At 43.1% G+C, this 20,969-nt stretch overlaps 2 protein-coding genes across 3 annotated transcripts in view; one reads left to right on the top strand and one right to left on the bottom strand.

The window, feature by feature from the left end:
* Stt3B (catalytic subunit 3B of the oligosaccharyltransferase complex) overlaps positions 1 to 20,969 on the top strand; it is a 22,933-nt gene continuing 1,964 nt past the window's right edge. Inside the window, exons 1-15 of the mRNA XM_037422652.2 lie at positions 1 to 262; positions 1,176 to 1,284; positions 2,809 to 2,918; positions 4,297 to 4,385; positions 5,164 to 5,318; positions 6,279 to 6,378; positions 7,013 to 7,111; positions 7,303 to 7,449; positions 8,034 to 8,237; positions 9,076 to 9,329; positions 13,898 to 14,085; positions 15,332 to 15,503; positions 15,631 to 15,804; positions 15,899 to 16,012; positions 17,584 to 17,790. Of these exons, the coding sequence (XP_037278549.2) occupies positions 96 to 262; positions 1,176 to 1,284; positions 2,809 to 2,918; positions 4,297 to 4,385; positions 5,164 to 5,318; positions 6,279 to 6,378; positions 7,013 to 7,111; positions 7,303 to 7,449; positions 8,034 to 8,237; positions 9,076 to 9,329; positions 13,898 to 14,085; positions 15,332 to 15,503; positions 15,631 to 15,804; positions 15,899 to 16,012; positions 17,584 to 17,790 (2,289 nt within the window). The 5' untranslated portion in view covers positions 1 to 95. The remainder of the gene's footprint in view (positions 263 to 1,175; positions 1,285 to 2,808; positions 2,919 to 4,296; positions 4,386 to 5,163; positions 5,319 to 6,278; positions 6,379 to 7,012; positions 7,112 to 7,302; positions 7,450 to 8,033; positions 8,238 to 9,075; positions 9,330 to 13,897; positions 14,086 to 15,331; positions 15,504 to 15,630; positions 15,805 to 15,898; positions 16,013 to 17,583; positions 17,791 to 20,969) is intronic.
* Positions 19,115 to 20,969, bottom strand: part of O-fut2 (O-fucosyltransferase 2) — a 19,319-nt gene continuing 17,464 nt past the window's right edge. Inside the window, exon 7 of one of the 2 annotated variants that reach the window (XM_075892409.1) lies at positions 19,115 to 19,600. In XM_075892409.1, the coding sequence (XP_075748524.1) occupies positions 19,252 to 19,600 (349 nt within the window). In that variant the 3' untranslated portion in view covers positions 19,115 to 19,251. The remainder of the gene's footprint in view (positions 19,601 to 20,969) is intronic. The other variant, XM_075892408.1, reaches the window with a different exon arrangement.

Consider the following 20,969-nt stretch of genomic DNA (forward strand, 5'->3'; position numbering starts at 1 on the left):
GTTGGCGCTGTCGTCGTGCGAGGCCAACTGTTCCTCTCCTGTGGCAGACGCTGGTTGGTTAGCATTCCCCTAACAACGTGTCGGTGTTTACCGACATGGCGGGGAACACCGGCAAGAAGGCCGACGGCCTGTTTCGGCAAAGTATCGGATGGCAAACCCTACTTCGGTTCACAATTCTAGCCCTGGCATGGCTCGTCGGGTTCAGTTCCCGGCTGTTCGCCGTGATTCGCTTCGAGAGCATCATCCACGAGTTCGACCCATGGTAAGAACCGGTGTCCCCGAGTTCGCCCCCGTTCCTGGGACTGAAGAATTGAGACACGTAGTACTGCTGCGCAAAGGGGTGTATCCTCTTGCGATCTCCAGTGCGAGTACGTGTGACACCCGTTCTAGCGATTCGCTTCGCGCAGGCGCCACGCAAACGTGGAACGCGCGAAACACGGAAGCACGGACGGTGCGTGGCGACGTGTAGCGAGAGCGGAATTCCTCTTCACAGTTAGCATGTTTGCAGGGTCTACAACAGAAACTAACATGTAATAATCTTAACTAGCCCAACTTCTCGATGTTAGGCTTTCGGATCATTACTATGTAGCGATACCCACCTAAGGGCGAAACAGAGATCGCGAAGGATAGCAGTGGAGATATTTTAATTGCATACCAAAATAGATATCTAGAAACTATTAGACAATACAAGAACATCCGTTTTTTTTCTATCGCAAGTTTTTGGCATTTAATTGAAGGTTGCTCACGGTCCGCATTCCATGCATACGTGTCGCCAGAATGCGAGCATTCCTTTGGTTTTTAAAGCAGGTGTGGGAGGCGCGTCGAAAACACGTTGTACTAGTGCGGCCTCTTACACCTTTGATTTGTGCAACTGAATAAAAGAAAAGAGTAATCGTATTCGCGCTAGCGTTACGGAAATTGTGCCTAAAACACCTGGCTAGGCGCTGCGGAAGGCAGTTTCACGCTACGCAACCTTTGATCTCGTTGGAATCGATTGATTTACGCTTGTAACGCCGACATCGGTGCTACTCGCGTTACGCTAATAGGCTCATGTGTGGGCGCAGTTCCACGTTGCGCAAGGTTTGATCTCGTTAGAATGGCGTTATTTACGCTTGTAACGCCGACATCGGTGCTACTCGCGTCGCGCTAATGGGCTCATGTGTGTTTTCATGCAGGTTCAACTACCGGTCAACACACTACATGGTCAAGCATGGATTTTACAATTTCTTAAATTGGTTTGATGAGAGAGCCTGGTACCCACTTGGAAGGATAGTGGGTGGAACGGTAGGTATTCCAGTTTATTCACATTCACTGTACAATACAACAGAGTGGGAATAAGAACCACGACAATGAACAGTCATTTAATCCCGTTGTCCAAAAAGAAAACAATTTACTGTTCATATGTCATCCCAGATGTTCATGTGAAGGTAGTGAAGCTAAAGCTATCTCGTGTGGGTCATTTCATGAAAGCTGCTGGTTCAGACATGTGATGAAAAAACGGCCCTAAATAACAGATGAGCACATAGAAAGACAACGCAGGCACTGAACTCGCAACAAAAACATTGTTGGATGGCACACACACATATATCAAGCAGTTGACCTACTCACGGGGCAGTAAATTTTTAGTTGCAAGTTCAGCGTCTGTGTCGTGTCTTCCTTAGTCCTTGTCTGTTCTTTAGTGCTATTTTTTCACCACAGGTATGAAACACCCAGCTTTCCCCTCTAGTGTCAGCTCAGTGGAGAAAAAATATGTTTGCCAAAGAAAGAGAAAATTTGTTTGCCCATGCTGCAAGATAGTTAGGTGGTAATTTTAAAGTACTAAACAAATTTCAGTGCCATCGGGTGGCATTTGACAACAATGCCATTTGTACACTGTGATGGACTTTACGTTTTCATTGGTATATATAGCTGTAGTTTTAACTCCATTGGCAAGAAAAACTTTTAGGCTTGAATTCAAACTCAAGATGCACTCTTATAGTGCAATAACTAACAGTGCAATAACTAACAGTGGAACAAGCTTACAATACGGACAGTGGGAAGAAGACAGCACCCAGTCCTTTTCTTCCTACTGCCTGTATACTAAGCTCGTTGTACTGTTATTCCACATTAAGTGCCCACCAACTAGCCCAAATCTCCATGCTGCGTACTCATTTAGCATTGTACTTTCAAGGGCGCTTGGTTGAAATTCCCTGAGCCCACCACACTCTCATAATCGTATCGCGTTTTTGGGATGTTAAACCCAAAAATTAATTTTGAAAATTTCAAGGGCTTTTTATCTTCCCAAGAAAACGTACACACTTGTGCTAGGTAAACAGCAAAATAGTCACAAATTAGAGCACAGCAACAAATATATATTCATGTAACAATGAGTTCAGTGCCCTGCAATCAATTTATAATGACAGCTGGTGCAACTTAGGCGCTCTGTCATACAGCTGTGCAAGATGCGTATGAATAGAGCAAGCACCTGCACTCAAGTGCGACCGACTCGAGGAATGTTGAACCTTTATTACTGAGTAATACGTTTGTTGTGGCAACAGCACAAAATGTGAAACGGTATTGAATGAATTCAAGGATCATTGATAGTGCTTCATAAATAATGAGTCTGGTTTGTCAGACATAGATAACTGAGCAGTGTCGCACACAAACCCATGAGGCCAGAGGTATAAGAAGCTTTCTTTTGTTCCTTTCTTACACTTTGCTGGAAGAAAGGACAACTCCTGCTGTCACAACACATGCGTAAAGTGTGTTTAGTACATAAGTTGTCATGAACTGTCCTGCATCACTTTCTTTTCAAAACGATTCATTCAGGTCTACCCAGGGCTTATGATAACGTCTGGTGCTATCCACTATATCCTAAGCCTTCTCCACATAACTGTGCACATAAGGGATGTGTGCGTCTTCCTAGCACCAGTGTTCAGGTAAGGCTGTGTTCATGTGCCAACATTTATGTGTACATTTTTAAGCTTTCATCAAGTGCATGAAAGACATGGCACATAGATGCCCTATGTATAGAGCTGTTTTACACCACTTACACTCTTAAATAGTGCATTGTTTTGCTCATGAAACTTTGCCTGTGTGCATCGATCACTCCTTATTTTCTATGACTGGTAACACAGTCTCTTCGACCAATGCCTAAACGAGTGTATTCAAAAAGGCTTAAGATTTGTATTGGAACAACTTTGAAAGCACTTCGGCATACCATTTTTAAAAGCTGCCAATTAAACAATTGTGCAGACTGATAATATTATGCTAATTCTAATTTTCATCTTGTTAATACGCACCACTGTACTGCATCAACATGCCATTAACTGTTTCATTTCATGAAAACGAAGCTTTTGCTCTTATTTGAATGCACAGTGAAAAAAAACCACTTTTTTCGAGAATCACTGCATCAAATTTGATGTAATTGATTGTGTTTGAAAGGGTTGCATAGCAAAAAGTGATAACCGAAGGCCATCATGTTTAAAAAAAAAAACATGATTACACAGTTTCAAAAAATTCATCTAAAGCTGGCACATGTAATTTTATTGTTAACAGACAATTGCAATGAATTGCATGCATAAATTGCAATGATTGAATTATCACATCAATTGCAGTTTACTGTACTATGTTTGTTTTACTGCAGATTGACAAATTAGTAAGCTTTGTGCTATTCTTTCTAGCAATTTTCGAAAGTGTTCTTGAAAATATTCAGTCCCTAAATCAATATTGTACTGCTGCAGTGATTACAGTTTAACTTTCCCTCAGTGCAACGAATTTTGTCTATATTTTGATTGAGAGTGTTCCACAACAGTATGTTATGTTTTACATGTATTTGTCATGGTCACATCCTCAACCCAAGCTACGATTTCCTCTCCAGGGCCACCACGTAACGGGCATGTCAGGATCAGCAGTAAACGTTCGTTTTGCCGCTTGTTTTGTGGCATTCGGCACAATATTACCAAGTGCATTGTTAAGGCACAAAGACCAGTGTTCATTATGACAAACAACGTAAAGCTTTTTAGAAGTGCTTCAGGAGAAAAATTGCTAGCTTAGTATCATCATGAAAAAAATATAAAGAAGTCAGATATGGTAAGTTTTTATGTTCAGTGAACAAGGTGGCTGCTTTCCTGCATCCAACTAGGCATACCTCCTTGTGCAGAACTGCATACCTCCCAGTTAAAAAAAAGTTTTGATAGTGACATGAAGTTGACTATACCTACAAAGTAGGATGTGCCTGCATTTTCTTTTATTTAAATAGACGTGAGCTTTTTCTTACACACTGGCTGAATATTCATTTGTGTATTGTCATTTCAGTGGGCTGACTGCACTTGCAACATACTTCTTAACTAAAGAACTGTGGAATGATGCAGCAGGCCTTTTTGCAGCCTGTTTCATTGCTATTGGCAAGTACTCATGCTTTCTCTCTACATTTAGGCTCCTATAAAAATTTGCAATGTTTGTCTTTAGGGTGGACAAACTGGTCTAAATGAGGAGGTTTATATATTCTGGTGTGCCAGTATATAAATGTTGGATAAATATCCATGTGTGGATTACTGTAGTGTATTCAAAATTCTATGATTTAGAGAGCTCTATACGGAATAGAACATGCTTGTGATGGCTAATTTGCCTTTTAAAAATGTATTCCTCATGCAAATATTTTGTTACATTAGTCGTCCACAACTGAGGTGCTTGCTTTATTAATTCTGTTCTCTTAAAAAATTCTTGTAACAATTTATGGAACAAGATCACAAATCTGATTGAAATGCTGAAAAGTCAGGATTTTAAGAATTGTATCAGATGCCCTTGCATGAGGGGCAAAAAGTATACGACATGCATTTGAGGCTGGCTATCTGTCATATATTATTATACGTAAGCAGTAATGATCTCTACTCTCATTAGGGTCAGGCTGCCTTAAATGTTTACTGTTATATTTATGATCAGTACTGGTAGACTTAGCAACAGCTTGTTGTGCATGTAGGGTTGTCGCCCGCATATTCATAGATGTCTTCAAAAGCAAACAGTCTATACTTTACATTTGGTGTCACGTGCTTCTTTACGTGTTGACGCAAATCGAGGAACTGTTTGTGCTGCCACTCACAAATAATAGTAATTGATTAGTTTTTTTTTCCACACTTACTCATAAAATTTGAACAACTAGCTCATTTCAACTTTTATTTTCAGTGCCTGGCTACATCAGCCGTTCAGTGGCCGGAAGCTATGATAATGAAGGCATTGCCATCTTCGCACTCATGTTCACATACTTCCTCTGGGTCAAGGCAGTCAAAACTGGTGCCATCTTCTGGGCAGTTCTTACTGCACTTTCCTACTTCTACATGGTAGGTGTGCGACAGCGTAATCGTAGTCTTGTTCGATTCTTATCATAGAATAGCCAGTTTTCAGAGCTTCTAGTTGTCATAATCTGGACAATTATTCATGGTTACTTGTATATCGGGTAGGGCTAAATGGACTTGAAGTATGTATAAGTGCACTGTTGCCGGCCACACTTCGCTGCACTGGAGCTTTTTGGACCCGTTTTTTTTTTCCTTCTTTTACCTACACCACAAAGATAGGCACACATATTAATGGCAGTGGACTTTTGGACAAACTTCATTGATGTTCCACTACAGTTATCAATTGCAACATTCACCCAGTGTGCAGTATGCCTTACAGTATACAGGGCGTCCCAATTATCATGCAGCACGATTAAAAAAAAAGAAATGACATTTCGCTAAGAAAACCTGGTGCATTTCGTTTTCAGTATAGTGAAATAGCTGCTACTATTTTTTGTTAATGAATGTTAACTAATTAGTCTAATTATATCAATGAAGTCAGAATATTAAGTCAAAAACAGTCCATTACTATTCTAAATTAAATTTTCTTACTTGCATGTATTAATTCCTTTTTTCAGTTACGAGGTTAGAAATTTTTAAGCAAAGGAAATGTTTTTACTGCGCAAGTGATTGTGTGCTTATAGTTTAACCCCATTGTTGGTCCCCACACATGTTTGAGGCACATTAGCATTGTCTTGATCTTATTGTCACATTTTCATTTGCTGTAACCTTTGTTACGGTTGGCTAGACTGTGTATATATACACTTGAACCTCATTATAACGAAGTTGCATATTGCACAAAAATAAGTTTGTTATATCCGAAAATTTGTTATAAAGGTAATATTCCTAGCACACTCTATTGCAGTACTCTTCATTTACTTTGTTATAACTGATATTTCGTTATTTCCGGGTTGATTATATTGAGGTTTGAATGTATCTCTATATTCTGCCTTTTTCCTTTGACAGGTTTCTGCCTGGGGTGGCTATGTCTTCATTATTAACCTCATTCCACTGCATGTGTTTGTGCTGCTGCTCATGAACCGGTTCTCTAATAGAATCTACATAGGTGAGTAGTGCACAGCTGTCTACAAAAGGCTTTCAGAAAAAGAGCGCTACATCATATTACTGATATTCCTTCAGTATGCTGCACAAGTGCCTTTTTATTTTGCATTGGCATATAAGGTACACTGTGAATCATTTTGTATTCTCCTTGAAAAGCATCCACATGATGAATTTTATGTAATGAGTACAAATAAAAAAACTGCTCAAGAACTTGGAATAACTGCATTGCAGAAAAAGTGCACTGGAGCATTCGAGCATGTCTTGAGATGCTTGTAATAGTACTTGATATTGTTAAATTTTATGCTATAACAAAGACATGACAGATGTAACATATAAAAATAAGTGTTCTTTGTGACCACAAATGATTTGGTGGCTGTTAGTACTATGCGAGCACTGAAGTGCAACCTATGCATTTATTATTTACCTTATTACCTATGAAGGCTTTGTTCTTAGTAAGTTGTGCCATTTAATTATGCCCATTAAGTTGGCACTGTTTGCTTTAAATGTCCTTTTTTCAAATAAAGATACATAGTGACGTTAATAAATTTTGCATCACGCCACTGATAAGGAAGGTGAGTGCGTTATGTGCGTGACACTTCTAGTGAATGTATGGTGATGTGTGGCACATATTTTTTCAGCCTACAACACTTTCTTCATCCTCGGCCTGCTCATGTCCATGCAAATCCCATTTGTTGGCTTCCAGCCAGTGCGCACTAGTGAGCACATGGCTTCAGCAGGTGAGCCGTCTTCCACATCTCCCAAATTAAGTGGCAGCAGTGCACATGGTGGCCAGACCTGTCGTAAGACTTGCTGCATCGTGTCTGCTCTCAATAGTGACTCATCTCCTTAGGTGTGTCGTAGCATTTCCATCGCTGCACCTAAATAGTTCCTGATAATTTACTTGTTTTCTTTTTCTCTCTCTCTTCAGGTGTATTTGTTCTGCTAAATGCCTATGCCTTGCTCAAGTATCTGCAGACCTTCTTCTCCCGGTCCGAGATGAAAACATTGTTTTTTGGTGCTGTAGCTGCAGTAGCTGGACTGGTGTTCCTGTCTGTTGTCATTCTTACCTATGCAGGTGAGCTATACTGATTCCTGTTCATGCTGCAGGCTGCAGCTGAGTAGGAGCACATTCAATTTTTTTCTATCACTGCAGTGTTCGATCTCCTCAATTGCGCACTCTGGTAGTTCAGCAAACGACAGGGAATTTCTACTTGCACTCACGTTTTAAGGTTCTTCAGATATACCTGCTTTGTTGTTCATGGCATTCTATTTTGCAAGTTTTGTAGCTTCTCTGAAGCTGTTGTGATGGACATTTAAAATATAGTTCTCATTATAGCTTTAATTAAAACACTAGTTTAATAACTTCATAGTATGATGTCTGTACTAATATTTGGAATACGTTCAGGTGCGAGACAAAAAGCGTACGTTGAACCAAGAATGTCTTAAAGGAATGCGCTGGTGAGCTAGTTGGTTGAATCGTTATCATAAAACTTGGTAGTGTAAGATCAATGAGGACAAGGGGGAACGCAGAAATACAGGACAGAGTTACTTTTTGTTCCTCGTCGATCTTCCGCTGCCAAGCTTTAAGACCAAGAATGTCGTTATAGCTAGCACGAATCGCTTGATGTCGTGCTCACCCTCTTTTCTCCTTACTCGCAGGCTACATTGCTCCATGGAGTGGCCGCTTCTACTCCCTGTGGGACACTGGTTACGCCAAGATCCACATTCCGATCATTGCCTCTGTGTCCGAGCACCAGCCAACCACATGGTTCTCCTTCTTCTTTGACCTGCATGCGCTGGTGGCCACATTTCCAGTGGGCCTCTGGTACTGCGTCAAGAACATCAACGACGAGCGCGTGTTCAGTGGGTCTTTCTTTGAGCTCTCCCTCTTCCATTGGCTGCTAGGGCTGGATAAGTTTAAACAGGCGCAACATTCCCTAGCAGTGTTTTGCTTGGGTGCCCTGCGCTAGCACATTATCAACAGCTACCCAATTGATATTGGAAACTATATGAAAAACTGCTATAGTAACAAAACTCTGATGGCAGCTTGACAAAAAATAGAATAGGCCATGGTTTCCGGCTGTTTACCGAAATGTTGTGCGTTCTATTTCGGCTGTGGCACGTTTGAATAGAGGTGAAAGAGCCCCATATACTGTGCAATTTCAGTACATGATATCATGCAAACATCATTAGACAGTAGGAAACGATGTGAACTAGCGAGATACAGTGTTTTGTAAGACCCCAGATGGCATAAAATTTCTGGAGCCGTCCACTAAGGCATGCATTGTAGCTATATAAAAGATCTGGCTCGTAAAATCCGTGATAATATAGTGCAAATGTTATCTGCATGGTTTGAATTTTAAATAAGTGCAGCAAATTAAATGGTTGGAATGAATGAAACGTTAACTCTGAAGTGAGAAATCTTTCTAAGTGAAAGATGCTGGCTGAAGGCCTGGCAGCAGGTTTTTCTTTCAAGTGTCGATGCATTAAGATAGTTTGTTATGGCTAAGAAGCCTGTGCCCATAAATTAATATGTACAGACCTTTCACTTAGTTGTCCTTTGTACACTGCATTGCATTTTGTGTTAAACTTGTTTTACGCAGGTTAATGTTTTTGCATGTCATTAGCAGTTTTCTGTGCATAATAGTTACGTTAAACAAGTGCTCAGTGTGAGTATTGCTTCTGTTTCATTTGCACGCAGTCGTGTTGTATGCTGTGACGTCGGTGTATTTTGCTGGCGTGATGGTTCGGCTGATGCTGACGCTGACGCCCGTGGTGTGCGTGCTGAGTGCCATTGCATTCTCGAGCACCCTGAAGCTGTACCTGCAAGACGAAGAGCCCAAGGCTGGTCAGCAATCCGGCAGCAACCACCAGGGTGGCCAGGCCAGCAGCAGCAGCCAGGGCGACAGCGAAGACAGCGATGACAATCGTGAAAAGAAGAAACTCTATGATAAGGTGAGGGCATGAAGACGGCTGTTTTTAGACAAGCTTTTTTTTTTTCTTCTTGCATTGTACACATTTCACAATTAATTGTTGCTGCTCTAATATACTACAGTCGACGTCCGATGTCCCAGACCCTCAAAGGACCGCGAAAACGTCTGGAAAATCGGGCAGCCTGGAAAAACGAATGCTCGCGAAAATGCACCTTTTTTTGGTAGGTATATTTCGCTGACAAATAGGGTAACGGCCGCAGTACAAGATTTCCATTGCAATTCTGCCAATGCATCGTTTAGGTGGCTCTGAGAAGAGCCGTTCATAAAAAGAAATCCGACTTGGCTGGCGTTACCTCATAGGTCATCATCATCATCATCAGCCTGACTACGTCCACTGCAGGACAAAGGCCTCTCCCATGTTCTGCGAGTTAACCCGGTGGTTAGAGCATCCGCCTCGCATGCAAGAGGTCCGTGGTTCAAATCCCGGTGCCGCGCAGTTCCCAACCGGATTAAAAAAAAAAAAAAAAAACCCACGTGTTGATGGAACTGCATTAAGAGGCCTGGGGTGCGGCCTCACCGGTAACCACCACCGGGAACGCACTCCCTCACCAGAGAAGGATTGGCCACCCTGGTGCAGTATCTGGCCACTACATCCCACATGCATACGTCAAATAACTCATAGGTCAGCACTTAAGTGCAAAGAAGTCACCTATTTTCTTTTGCACGGCGTTCCGCTTGCCCGCGATCATGTCTGCCTCAATGCCAGTCAACATCATGTTGCCGCTGTACACTGATGACAGTGTCATCAGTGCTCGTGTAAAGTTTGACCTCATTGGTTGTGTAGGAGATGGTTCTTTGTTCTCAGTGTTGGAGTCGTCTGAATCCTCCGTAACTTGACAAATGATTTCGTCATCGGTCAAGTCCGCACATAGCTTGAGGTCTTTGTCAGCGTCGGCAAAGCCCTGAAAGGTTGTCCCGGCTGGAATCGACACGCCAGCAACGCGCAGATCGTCGAAGGCAACATTCGCGGATGGCAGTTCGTCACACACAGCCACTTGGGGCGAGACGGCCGTCTCGGCGTCGAGTGTGAAGCTCGCGTGGCAAAAACAGTTCCGCAGAGTCTCTTTCATAACCGTCTTCCACGGGTCCGCTAGCATGCTGACGGCAGACCTGAGGTCAACAGCGTAGCTTTTCCCGTTGTCAGAGCAGAGCACCATGTGGCTGAGCACGCGTGATTTGTAATGAGGCTTCAAGTTCTAAATCACGCCTTGTCTTTGATGAAGTCCGAAACAGTTTGCTTCGAAATTCCGAACTCCCTTCCCACCTCTGCCTGCGACCAACCGCGTTGGACCTGTTCAATGATGGTGGCTTTCTTCTCCATTGTGAGCTTACGAGGAGGCTTTGTGCGCTTTGAAGGTGCGGACGAAGATGAATGAGCAGTCGGTGCTATTGCTGTAAATAGCGAATCCGCTTGACGAAAAGCGCAGCACGAAACAGCTAGTAACTCGGTGGATGCTGAAGGTCGGGAAACGTGATCACTGAAGATAGCGCGCAGCAGCAAATGAGCAAACGCAGAGCTGACAAAACAACATGTGAACGAACACAGTGAGGTTTGGCTTGGCTAATCCGCTAAGCTACGGTTAGCAATAGATTGACACGTACGGTTTCGAGGTTACGGCAGCTGCGGCGTAATGCGGCGGTTGACGGTAGTGCTGCTGGCCATACCTGCCATGAGAGTATGGCGGGTTCGAGGATATGAAAACATGGAAGAAGATATGAAAACAACCAAAATGTCGGCGTCGATGGTGACTTTGGGTCGGCGGTTAGCAGTAAAAAGTCCGGGAAATCAGATGCCGAAGGCTATAAGCATCCGGAATTTCGGACTTTTTGATACATTGACTCTATGGGGAACTTGACGGTGCCACAGATGAGTCCGGGAAACCGGACATTGACTGTATATCGAATTTTCAGTTATATTGAACTCGTAAGTTATTCTCTTGAAATTCTTTAATAAAAAATAAAAATTCGCACATTTATATCGAGTGGTATTATTTGCCCCCCTTCGGATATATCGTACGCCGCGTGAGCTGGAAGGTGCACTTCAGCACTCGCTGCGCCCCGCGTTATGCGCAGTAGCACGACTCCGCGCGCCAGTAGAAAGAAGCCTTTTGGCACTCGCAGTGCCCGGCGACTTTCGCACGACACCACGCCTCCGCCAAAACCCGAAATGCTCGAACAAAGGGTAAGGATGAGAGGGCTCAGACTGCACAATCTTTAACTTGCAGAACGGGGTTTTTTTTCGTTTCTCTTTTTCTCTTATTTTTTCTCTGCGTACCCATCAGTAGGAACGAAGAAGCCGACGTCCTTCTCCTTGCACCTTTTCTTTTACTATTTTGTTGCTGTTTTGTAAGTTTTGATCAGCCAACCACAGCTCGTGCCTTTTGCTGTTGCCCTTGCAGGTGGCCATTGCCTCGCGAGCGCTTTGTTGCTTCCGTACGCACGTTGTTTAAGTACCACTGCATGTGCAGCATTTCTCTTTTGCGTGCATGGTGTGCAAAGCCGCTGTGGACTCCTTAAATTGCCAATTTTTCGTGTAGCTATGGCCAGCATCGAGAAACGCAAGACCATTGACCTTGCGACAAAGTTGAAGGCTATTCAGCGTGTTGAGGCGGGGAAGATATGTTTGACTGTCGGGGACGAATTCGGGATACCACGGAGCACTCTGAGTACCTTGTTAAAGAACAAAGCAGATATCAAAGCAAAGGCGGCGGAGCAGCGAACTTCGGGAGCTTGTCATGTTCCTGCCCACGGGAATGTAGATAAGGCACTCTATGCCTGGTTTTTAGAAGTGCGCGCGAAGAACATTCCTGTTGGATAGGCCGATGCTGATCGCCAAGGCCAAATGGTTTGCCGCTGCATTTGGTGAAACAACTTCGCCGACAACACGGGGTGGCTTCACCGATTTAAGCAGTGCTACAACATTATTTGCAAAACCATTTCTGGCTAAAGCGAAGCTGTCAGCAGCCAGGACGTCCAGCAGTGTATGACGATAAAGTGGCCGGAAATCTCTGCCAAGTTTTCTCCCACGAAGATCTTCAACTCCTGGCGAGATGTGAAGACGGACACAGTGGTCAGCTGCTCTGCAAGGCAAGCTTCGAGACGGCGGAACTTGCGGAAACCGGTGAAGACGACGACAAGCGCATAGACAACACGTTTCGCAAGTTGTCATCCTGCTTCCCGGCAGCAGTTGCACATAAAGTGTCTGCGGACAATTTCGTGAAAGCGGACTGCAATGTTCTGGCCGTTGCGAGCTTTGCTGACGAGGACATAGTAGCTGCAATCGCAGGGACTCAGGATGCCCAGGCCTATAGCTCATGTGACGAGGAGGATCGTGCGGACAAGGCGCTGGCTACACGTGCGTACTCCGCCGCTGAAGTGGCGGCAGCGTCCCGCGTCATTCGCCGTTGTATCGGCCACGTGAAGGGAACCGGGCTGTCGCATCTGGACAGCCTTGATAAGATCAAGACTAGCATCTTCAACATTTCATAAAAAGCAGGCCAAGATAAGCAATTTTTATCACACAAATAAGTCATTCTGTAGCGGCGTGTGTGCAGAATTAGTTGTCATTCTTGAATGCGCCTGTTGTAGGTGAAGACCTGCTACAGGTAAACTCTCGGGGTCTGCATTTTTTATATAAAACTTTTCATATATCAAACTAATTCGCAATCCTCTGCGAGTTCGATATATCCGTGTTCAACTGTAGTGCTTTATGCATGCACTAATAATGTAACCTGACAGTTTCTTGGTCCGGAACCTGCTGATGCTCGGTATACTAACACACGAGCTAATTTTTTCGCATACTATAGCAACTGTAATCTTGAATCGTGTCTCCAAGGTTTTGTGCATCAGTGTATGCCATAAAAGCAGTTTAAGGATTGAACAACAGCCCTCATGGCCTTAGTTTTGGTGGAGCCTCACCATACCAAAGAAAAGCACAGCAAATGCCCGCAAATATAATTGTAGCAATGTGCGAAAGTACCATGGGTTTGCCGCAGAAGAAAAAAAGAGGATGTGTGGCTCATGGCATAGAACTGACAAACACCCACTAAAACGCTGGTACGATTTAAGAAAAAAAAAGAACTAGCTGGAAAGGTCACTTGATGGAGGCATATTCAGAGCAAGCTTATGTTGCCAGTGTTTGTCCTCTTGGCAGCAATTAAAACGCCCAAATTTCTTTGTATTTTCTTTCAAAACAAGACAGAGGGAGCAGGAATATAGAAAAAGTGGGGATATTAAAAATCGCAACATATACACAGAGAATGATAATGAGTGAGGCGGAGCGTTCATCCGTCTGTCTGTGGATATGCTGCGCTGGCTCTGCCGGAAGATGGACTGCCCTAGACCATAAGGAGCTTTGCCCCTAGAAAACTATTCCAGTGGAACTCCATAGATGGTCCTTAGAACTACATATGTATACTAGTATTTTCAATGTAAGCTAAACTTTGGTTCAGTATGGTGCCTCACAAGGTTTTTCTGTATCGTCACAATTTTATACAAAACGAGATGCTTAACAGGCCTTCCATTCTGCAGGCAGGCAAGCTTCGCAAGATCAAGTCTGACCAAGGTCGAGAGAATGTGGGCCTAGGCACCAATGTACGGAGCATAGTGGTCGTTGTGCTGATGATGATCCTCATGATGTTTGCCGTCCACTGCACCTGGGTCACCAGCAATGCATATTCCAGTCCCAGCATAGTACTTGCATCCTACAGCTCAGATGGGTGAGTTAACGTTAAAATTCAGTAGTGGCAGACAGACCCAACTAGATATTTCTTTGGGTACACTGGAGGGACCGAAACCTGACTGCTAAAAAAATTGAGCACCAAGAACTTCCAGAATAGCATTGCAAAAAATGCAAGAACTTGTCTCTGGCTCGATGGGTGTATTTTATCTTGTTGAAACATCACTGGATTGGAACTGCTACCTAGTTATCTAGCTTTAAAGGTTTGCACCTTACATGAAATTACAATTACTTAAACTTGTATGTACTGCTTGGAGCTAAGAAAATCCTGGCTCGTTTTCTTTTCCATTCACGGCTGCATGCTGAGGTTGCTGGTGAACTCAAGATTTTAACATAAGGTTAGGGGTCATTTTGAAAAATTCTCATGTCTCTGTCGTTGGTTGTGAGTGAAAAATTGGCATTGTTTTAGAGCGAAATTCTAGATAGTTGCAAATAAATAAAAAATCTCTCGGCTCAGCGAGAATCAACCCCAGGCCTTCTGCATGGCAAGCATGTGTTTGACCACAGAGTGATGCCAGTGCTTAAAATTGCTTCGTAAAAAAGCTATATGAATGTCATATGGTTAGTGGAGTCTCCTTAATGCCTGTAATACTGTGAGGGAGAATTATAGAATCGTACGAGACATCAAAACAAGTGAACTGCAGAACAAGCAGGTGGTTCAAAGCTGCCCAACTCATTATAGATTGCACAACTACACTGGTCCTTGTGGCACCTTATAAATAAATAGTCGGTACTTGGCCAGTTAGCAGAAACAATTGTGGCATCGTGGGCACTTAGCAACTCTACATCCAGTAAATGTTCTAGGATAGTTTAAAACGATCAGTGTTATTCACACATGTTTGTTTTCTTGTGTCATGGTTGAAGCCTATTGCCACAGGGCTCGACTATGCTATCACATTCTACTTTTGAAGCAAAGGTAAAGCAGCCTGTGGGGTTGTTTTTTTTTTGTTTGTTTCCGTGTTGCAAAATTTGCAGCAAGCAGATGAGCTAGCTTTCATGCAGGCTAGGACTTTCAGAATAAGAGTGTATGCCAGTGTGAATTTTATTTTTTTAGCTTATGCTGTAAGAAACAAGGTCGAGTTAACAAGCCAAAACTCATAACCACGATTTTGCACGGAGAGATTGCCAGCAGCTAGTAGTAATTTGCAGTTTGATGTGTTGGATGACATTATCTGCATACACCTTGCATATTCTTGTTCATAATGCTGGCACATTTATTCCTTTAGGTCAAGGGCCATTTTGGACGACTTCCGGGAAGCTTACTACTGGCTCTCTCAGAACACTCATGAAAATGCGCGCGTTATGTCATGGTGGGATTACGGGTACCAGATAGCAGGCATGGCCAACCGGACAACGCTTGTGGACAACAATACGTGGAACAACAGCCACATTGCACTGGTCAGTGCTTCTAAGTTCTGGCACATTTTTTCAGTGTACAAATTCCACAGCTGTAATATGGAAATTAGCCCGACCTGAATTCCCTATTGTTTTCTTCTTTTTTTTTTTTTCTCGTAATAACTTGCAGGTAGGAAAAGCCATGTCATCAAATGAAACTGCAGCCTATGAGATCATGAAAGCACTGGATGTGGACTATGTCCTAGTCATTTTTGGTGGGGTGATTGGCTACTCTGGTGACGACATCAACAAGTTCCTTTGGATGGTCAGAATTGCAGAAGGTGAACACCCCAAGGATATAAAGGTAAACCTCGGCAGTTTGTGTATGTATCTAAAGCCTTGTGTGTGTGGCAAATTCTTTGCAGTATGAATGAGCTTGCCTATTTTCACTTTGACAGGAAACTGATTACTTCAATGACAAGGGAGAGTTCAGAGTAGACGAGTATGGATCCCAAACACTGCTCAACTGTCTCATGTACAAGATGAGTTATTATCGCTTTGGTGAAGTTCAGGTAAGGTGGCTGCTTGAATGGCTTTAAAGCTTATGTGCAGATTGATATGGGTATTAACAATATCGTACATTTGAGGTCACAAAAATGAACTCGAGGCAAATCCATTCTCAGTAGACTTGTGTCAATTTGGCCCTGAGAGACAGATGTTAATTGATAAAATTATTTGAGAGGCAGAAAAAGAAAAAACTGCTAGCTCATTTGGTGCTACGTATTACATATTTGCCCCGATTGTATAGTGAACCCAACTTCACATTTAACACCCCTGCCACACTGGAGATGTTAATGTGACTATGTTCAAATGTCATTCAGAGCAACGAATGCCATTCAACCCATAGTGGTGCTATACCTGAAAAAGTAATGTCATTCTTTCACGGTGTCGATCATTCAGAAACAAATGGCCGGAAAAGTTGAGCAAGGTACAGTGATAGAAAATTGAAGTTATCTACTTTAAAGGCCCTGTGGGAGGTTTTTTCGCTAAACAAGTACGCATAGAAATTGTATGTAACAGTATATGGCCATCATAAGCCAAGATGATTCGCTTAGTCTGTAGCCACAGCTGATAAAATGAACACAAGCACCACGACATGCTGAGTGTGATGATAAAAAAAATATGGGTAAAGAAACGTGTCCCATATATTTAGGATTTTTACAACACAAAGTAACAGATGCACACATGGTATAGTTAGTGGTGCAACCTCACACTTGAAAACCCAGAGCGTTCTATATTCGTTTGCTTTAAAATACGATCTCGCATGCGTCCATGTGGACAAAGAGCTTGCAACGGAACTGTTGTAGCTTTATGAGAGCAAAACCCTCCGCCTGGGCGGAGAGCTTGTGCAGCCGATTCCGCCGCTGCAGATATACGCATTCATTGGCACAGAGGTGTCTGCTTGTTTACATCATGGTCGACAGCACCGGCGGCCCGACGCCACTGAGATGGAAAGTAAAGACATTTTACAACCTTCCGGGCTCCTGTCCTCGTTAAAATTTGGGTCAAATTGAGAATGCCGAATGTCACCTTTTAAGTAATCTCTGGGGTAGAGATTGGTTCCACTGCGGTGGCGAATGTGTTTCTCGAACTCATCCAATTGCTTAAATGATTTGATTCTAGTGACATCATATATTGCTGTTCAGCAGCCACATAATGTCATTAGATGCAAATGTCATTCCCTTCTAATGACATTAAACGTCCAGTGTGACAGGGGTATAACACGTACCTATGTTATAATCAAATAAATGCTATAGTGTTTCTTTGTAAGCTGACCCAGTTCATCTTTCAGCAAATGGAACTTTTGTTCAATGAAACGTATTTTCTTTGTCCCTCATAATCTATTTAACGAGAGTCTACTGCATGTGGATGCTGGCTGGGATTTATGGTCGAGATTGATTTGGCAAGCCAAATTCACGGTAGTCTGCGGCACTGCCTTTAGTTCCCATGCTTGTAGCTCTTATAGACATAAGCTCTAGATTTCCAACAAGCATTTTTTTTTTCAAGAAAACCTTTAGACCTGTGTTGCATATAACTGTAATGCCTCTACAACACTATAACGCTGAATCCACTTGCCTTACAGCTAGACTACCGGTCGCCCCCTGGATTTGACCGCACACGCAACATGGAGATAGGCAACAAGCACTTCACCCTGGAGCACCTTGAGGAGGCATACACAACTGAGCACTGGCTGGTGCGCATCTTTAAGGTGAAGAAGGAGCCCAACCGTCCACGCATCCCGTACGTCCAGCGCCAGGTCAAGGCCCGCAGCACCTTCGTCTCGAAAAAGGTAAAGCCACCGGCTGGGGCCTCCCCAATCTACAGCAGCGGGCAGAGCAGGCCGCCTTAGGTGAGGACGGCTCTCGGCTTTCACACGTGGCACGTGCCCTGCCCGTCTCTGCCTGCTGCATCTATCAGACTGCCTGCGTGTCTGGCCACAGCGTGCACTGCAGATCCCACTGTGTGGCTTGCTTGTGTGGAGTGCTCTGGCTGAAAACCTGGCTGCAAACCATTTCTAAGAAAGCTCACATGGATATAACAAAGAAAAACAAAATGTTTGTGGTCAGAACTGAAAGGGAGGAAATACAATATTTTTTCCAAGCCATTACCGCACTCTATAACAGGTACCATATAAATCTGCTCGGGTCAAGTGGGTATACAAGTCGACCCCCCCCCCCCATCCAAAGTATAGGTCACAAAAAAAAAGCAAACCCAATATTGCCAAAATGCATTGTTCAATGCACCGCTCACCCATCGTATGACCAGCTTTCAAACATTATTTGAGGTGCTCTTTGCTCTTATTGGTCAGAAGCATCATCACTGTCTTCAGAAGACTACCTAGTGTTTGTTGCCGGCCCCTTCCCACAGGCCTTCTCGCGTGCCATTGAGCGAGTTCTTGATACACGTCTGGGAAGCATTTCGCTCCATGACATCTGGCTAAGGACACTAAGCCAAAAGCACCCAGCCATGGCAGTGAGCACACTTGAACTTGCCGAACGGAGTCTGCGAGCGCATCTTGAAGTTACGGATGAACTGCATTCCGCCTGCGAAACGACCTTCGTGGTTCGCATTTCTACAGCTTGCCTTTCTGCTCTGTCTAATAGCACACACATTTTTCAGAAATGCCAAAGTGGTACTGAGTGGCCATGTTGTCGTTTGCTTCAGTGAAATTAACATTGAGCTTTAAATGCAGCTGAAAACCATCTTCTCGTGCCTGTAGTACTCGTCTTCAGTGATTGTACTTGAAAAATCTTAATGTGGCATCACTCGGAGATGGAAATTTGAACAGACTCGGACAGAGATGGAGATTCAGCACAGCTTGAACACACACACACAAAAAAACAGCGAGACCGAAAAAAAATATCCAACTGTGGGATCGTGATGCAAATATGGCCAAGTGAGACTTTTGACATACAGCCACATGTTGCCAGACTCACTATTGCCTAAGGCTAAAAACGCCACTATACAAGATAAGGGGCACCTTTCGCTACTTGTTTTAATGAAAATATCTTGACTTATATTCCGGTTTATGCGGTACTTTTATGACCAACGGAACATATAAAAGTGACAGCATGACATTAAAGAAATTCTAATGCCCGGTGAATGATCTAGGTGCTGTGCAACATCTGTTTGTTGCAGAAAGATCGCTTAGTTGCACAAGTTGGTAATTAAAGGGGTCACACCAGTTTTCAGCTTGTATTGCCCACGACAAGCAGGGCTCTTACGTAAAACTGCTGGCTACCTTGGAAGTTTATTTTTTAGTGAAGTTCTCTCGTGGTCGATTAACACAATGAAACCAGCCAATATTTTTCTTCTCTAAAAAAGCAGTGTTATTAACTTCTCTTTTAAGGATAATAAGCTTTACAAATGGGACAGATATTTTGAAAAGCTGGTACGGTATTTTCACATAGCTGAAACCTAGGCTCTGCATGTGGCAATATGCAAGCGCTGTGTATCGATAAGTAAAACTTAACAAGGTATGTACAAATACAGCTGAATCATACTTGGTGTTTAACTCTTGTTGAGGCTTTGTTCTCAAAAGTGGCCAAATAATTGCAATACACCGTGCATGTCCAAGGCAAGTTTCTTGCCGAGATTTCCTGTAAAAAAAATGGTGACTTGTTACTCTTCTGGCTGAATGTTTTTGACATGCCACAGCTTTAAATTTTCATGTGATGAACTAGCTGTCTTTTATGCATCTGTTTCTCTTCAACTGCTAACCATGAGAGAGCTATATATAACTACAAATCAACATCTTCCTACAGTCAAATCCTGCTACAACGAACGTTGCTTTAGCAAAATTTCTGCTACAATGAACAAAATTATGGGTTGTCCATAGGAGTCAATGCATAAATATTTTCGCCACAATGAACACTGTTTCTTCTGCCATTCTGCTTCAACAAAATTTGACGATGCGATTCGAGGCTCGGATACACTCAAACCTCATAACAAAGTTGCATCTTACACAAAAATAGGTTTGTTACATACGAAAATTCGTTATAAAGGTATATTCCTATGCTATATCTATTGCAAAGCTAGTTTTTATTTACTTTGTTATAACCGATATCTCTTTATGTCTCGGTTAGTGGTTTGAGTGTATTTAATGTCGGGCAGTAAACACAGTCTTGAATATTTTGATGCATTTTTAGAACATAAAAATAAGTCTACAAAGTCTGAAATATGCATTGGCACCTCCAGAAACTGCAGCTACTTTTGCCACCAGCTTGCTCCTAAGCCGCGGACAATCCGAAGCTGAAGCTCAGTCCCTCGGTTAATTTCGTGCACGCTATTGCTGAGTATAATCGCAGAACAATACCTTTTCCGATGCCAACGCTTCCAGTTCTTTTTGCGCTGGGGCAGTGTGGTCAAAGCGGCTGTTCGTTTGTGCTATCAACAAAAACAGCCAGTCGCAACTAGTGGGATTAGCATAGAATAAAGCATAAGTCACCGCGCCAAGATACCATGCCTGGCATCTCGGCATCGTCGGATTTTGATAGCGGACAGCTACTCTTGTTAGCATGTTAGGTTCGTTCACGAAAATCATTCTGGCCGTTGTTTCAGCATGTTTTTCAACATGGCGTCGCTATGCATGTGTGAGAATCGCATCATGACGCAGCTGAGATGGAAAGCAGGCGACACTTCCAATTTTGGGGAATAAATAGGTTCCGTTGTTTCGCTAGCTCAAGTCAGCTATAACTTCTTCAATTTCGCTACAACTAAATTCTCACTAATAAAATGTTTTTTACGCCCCATCACTTTCGTTGTAGCAGGGTTTGAGTGTGTAAGACTGCTGTGTGAGGTGCTGTTATGCAGAAATCCATGTTGTAGTGAAGCACCTGAAATTGTAGCACAGTTTGCCTGACCTAGTACTAACCTATACATTCAGTTGCACAAGCAATTCCATAGCATGATCACAATTAACAGCATGACAAAACTGATCAGCTTTTCTTTTTTGAGTGTTTGCCAGTT

Source organism: Rhipicephalus microplus, chromosome 4 (assembly GCF_043290135.1).
Source record: "Rhipicephalus microplus isolate Deutch F79 chromosome 4, USDA_Rmic, whole genome shotgun sequence".
NCBI classification, from domain to species: domain Eukaryota; kingdom Metazoa; phylum Arthropoda; class Arachnida; order Ixodida; family Ixodidae; genus Rhipicephalus; species Rhipicephalus microplus.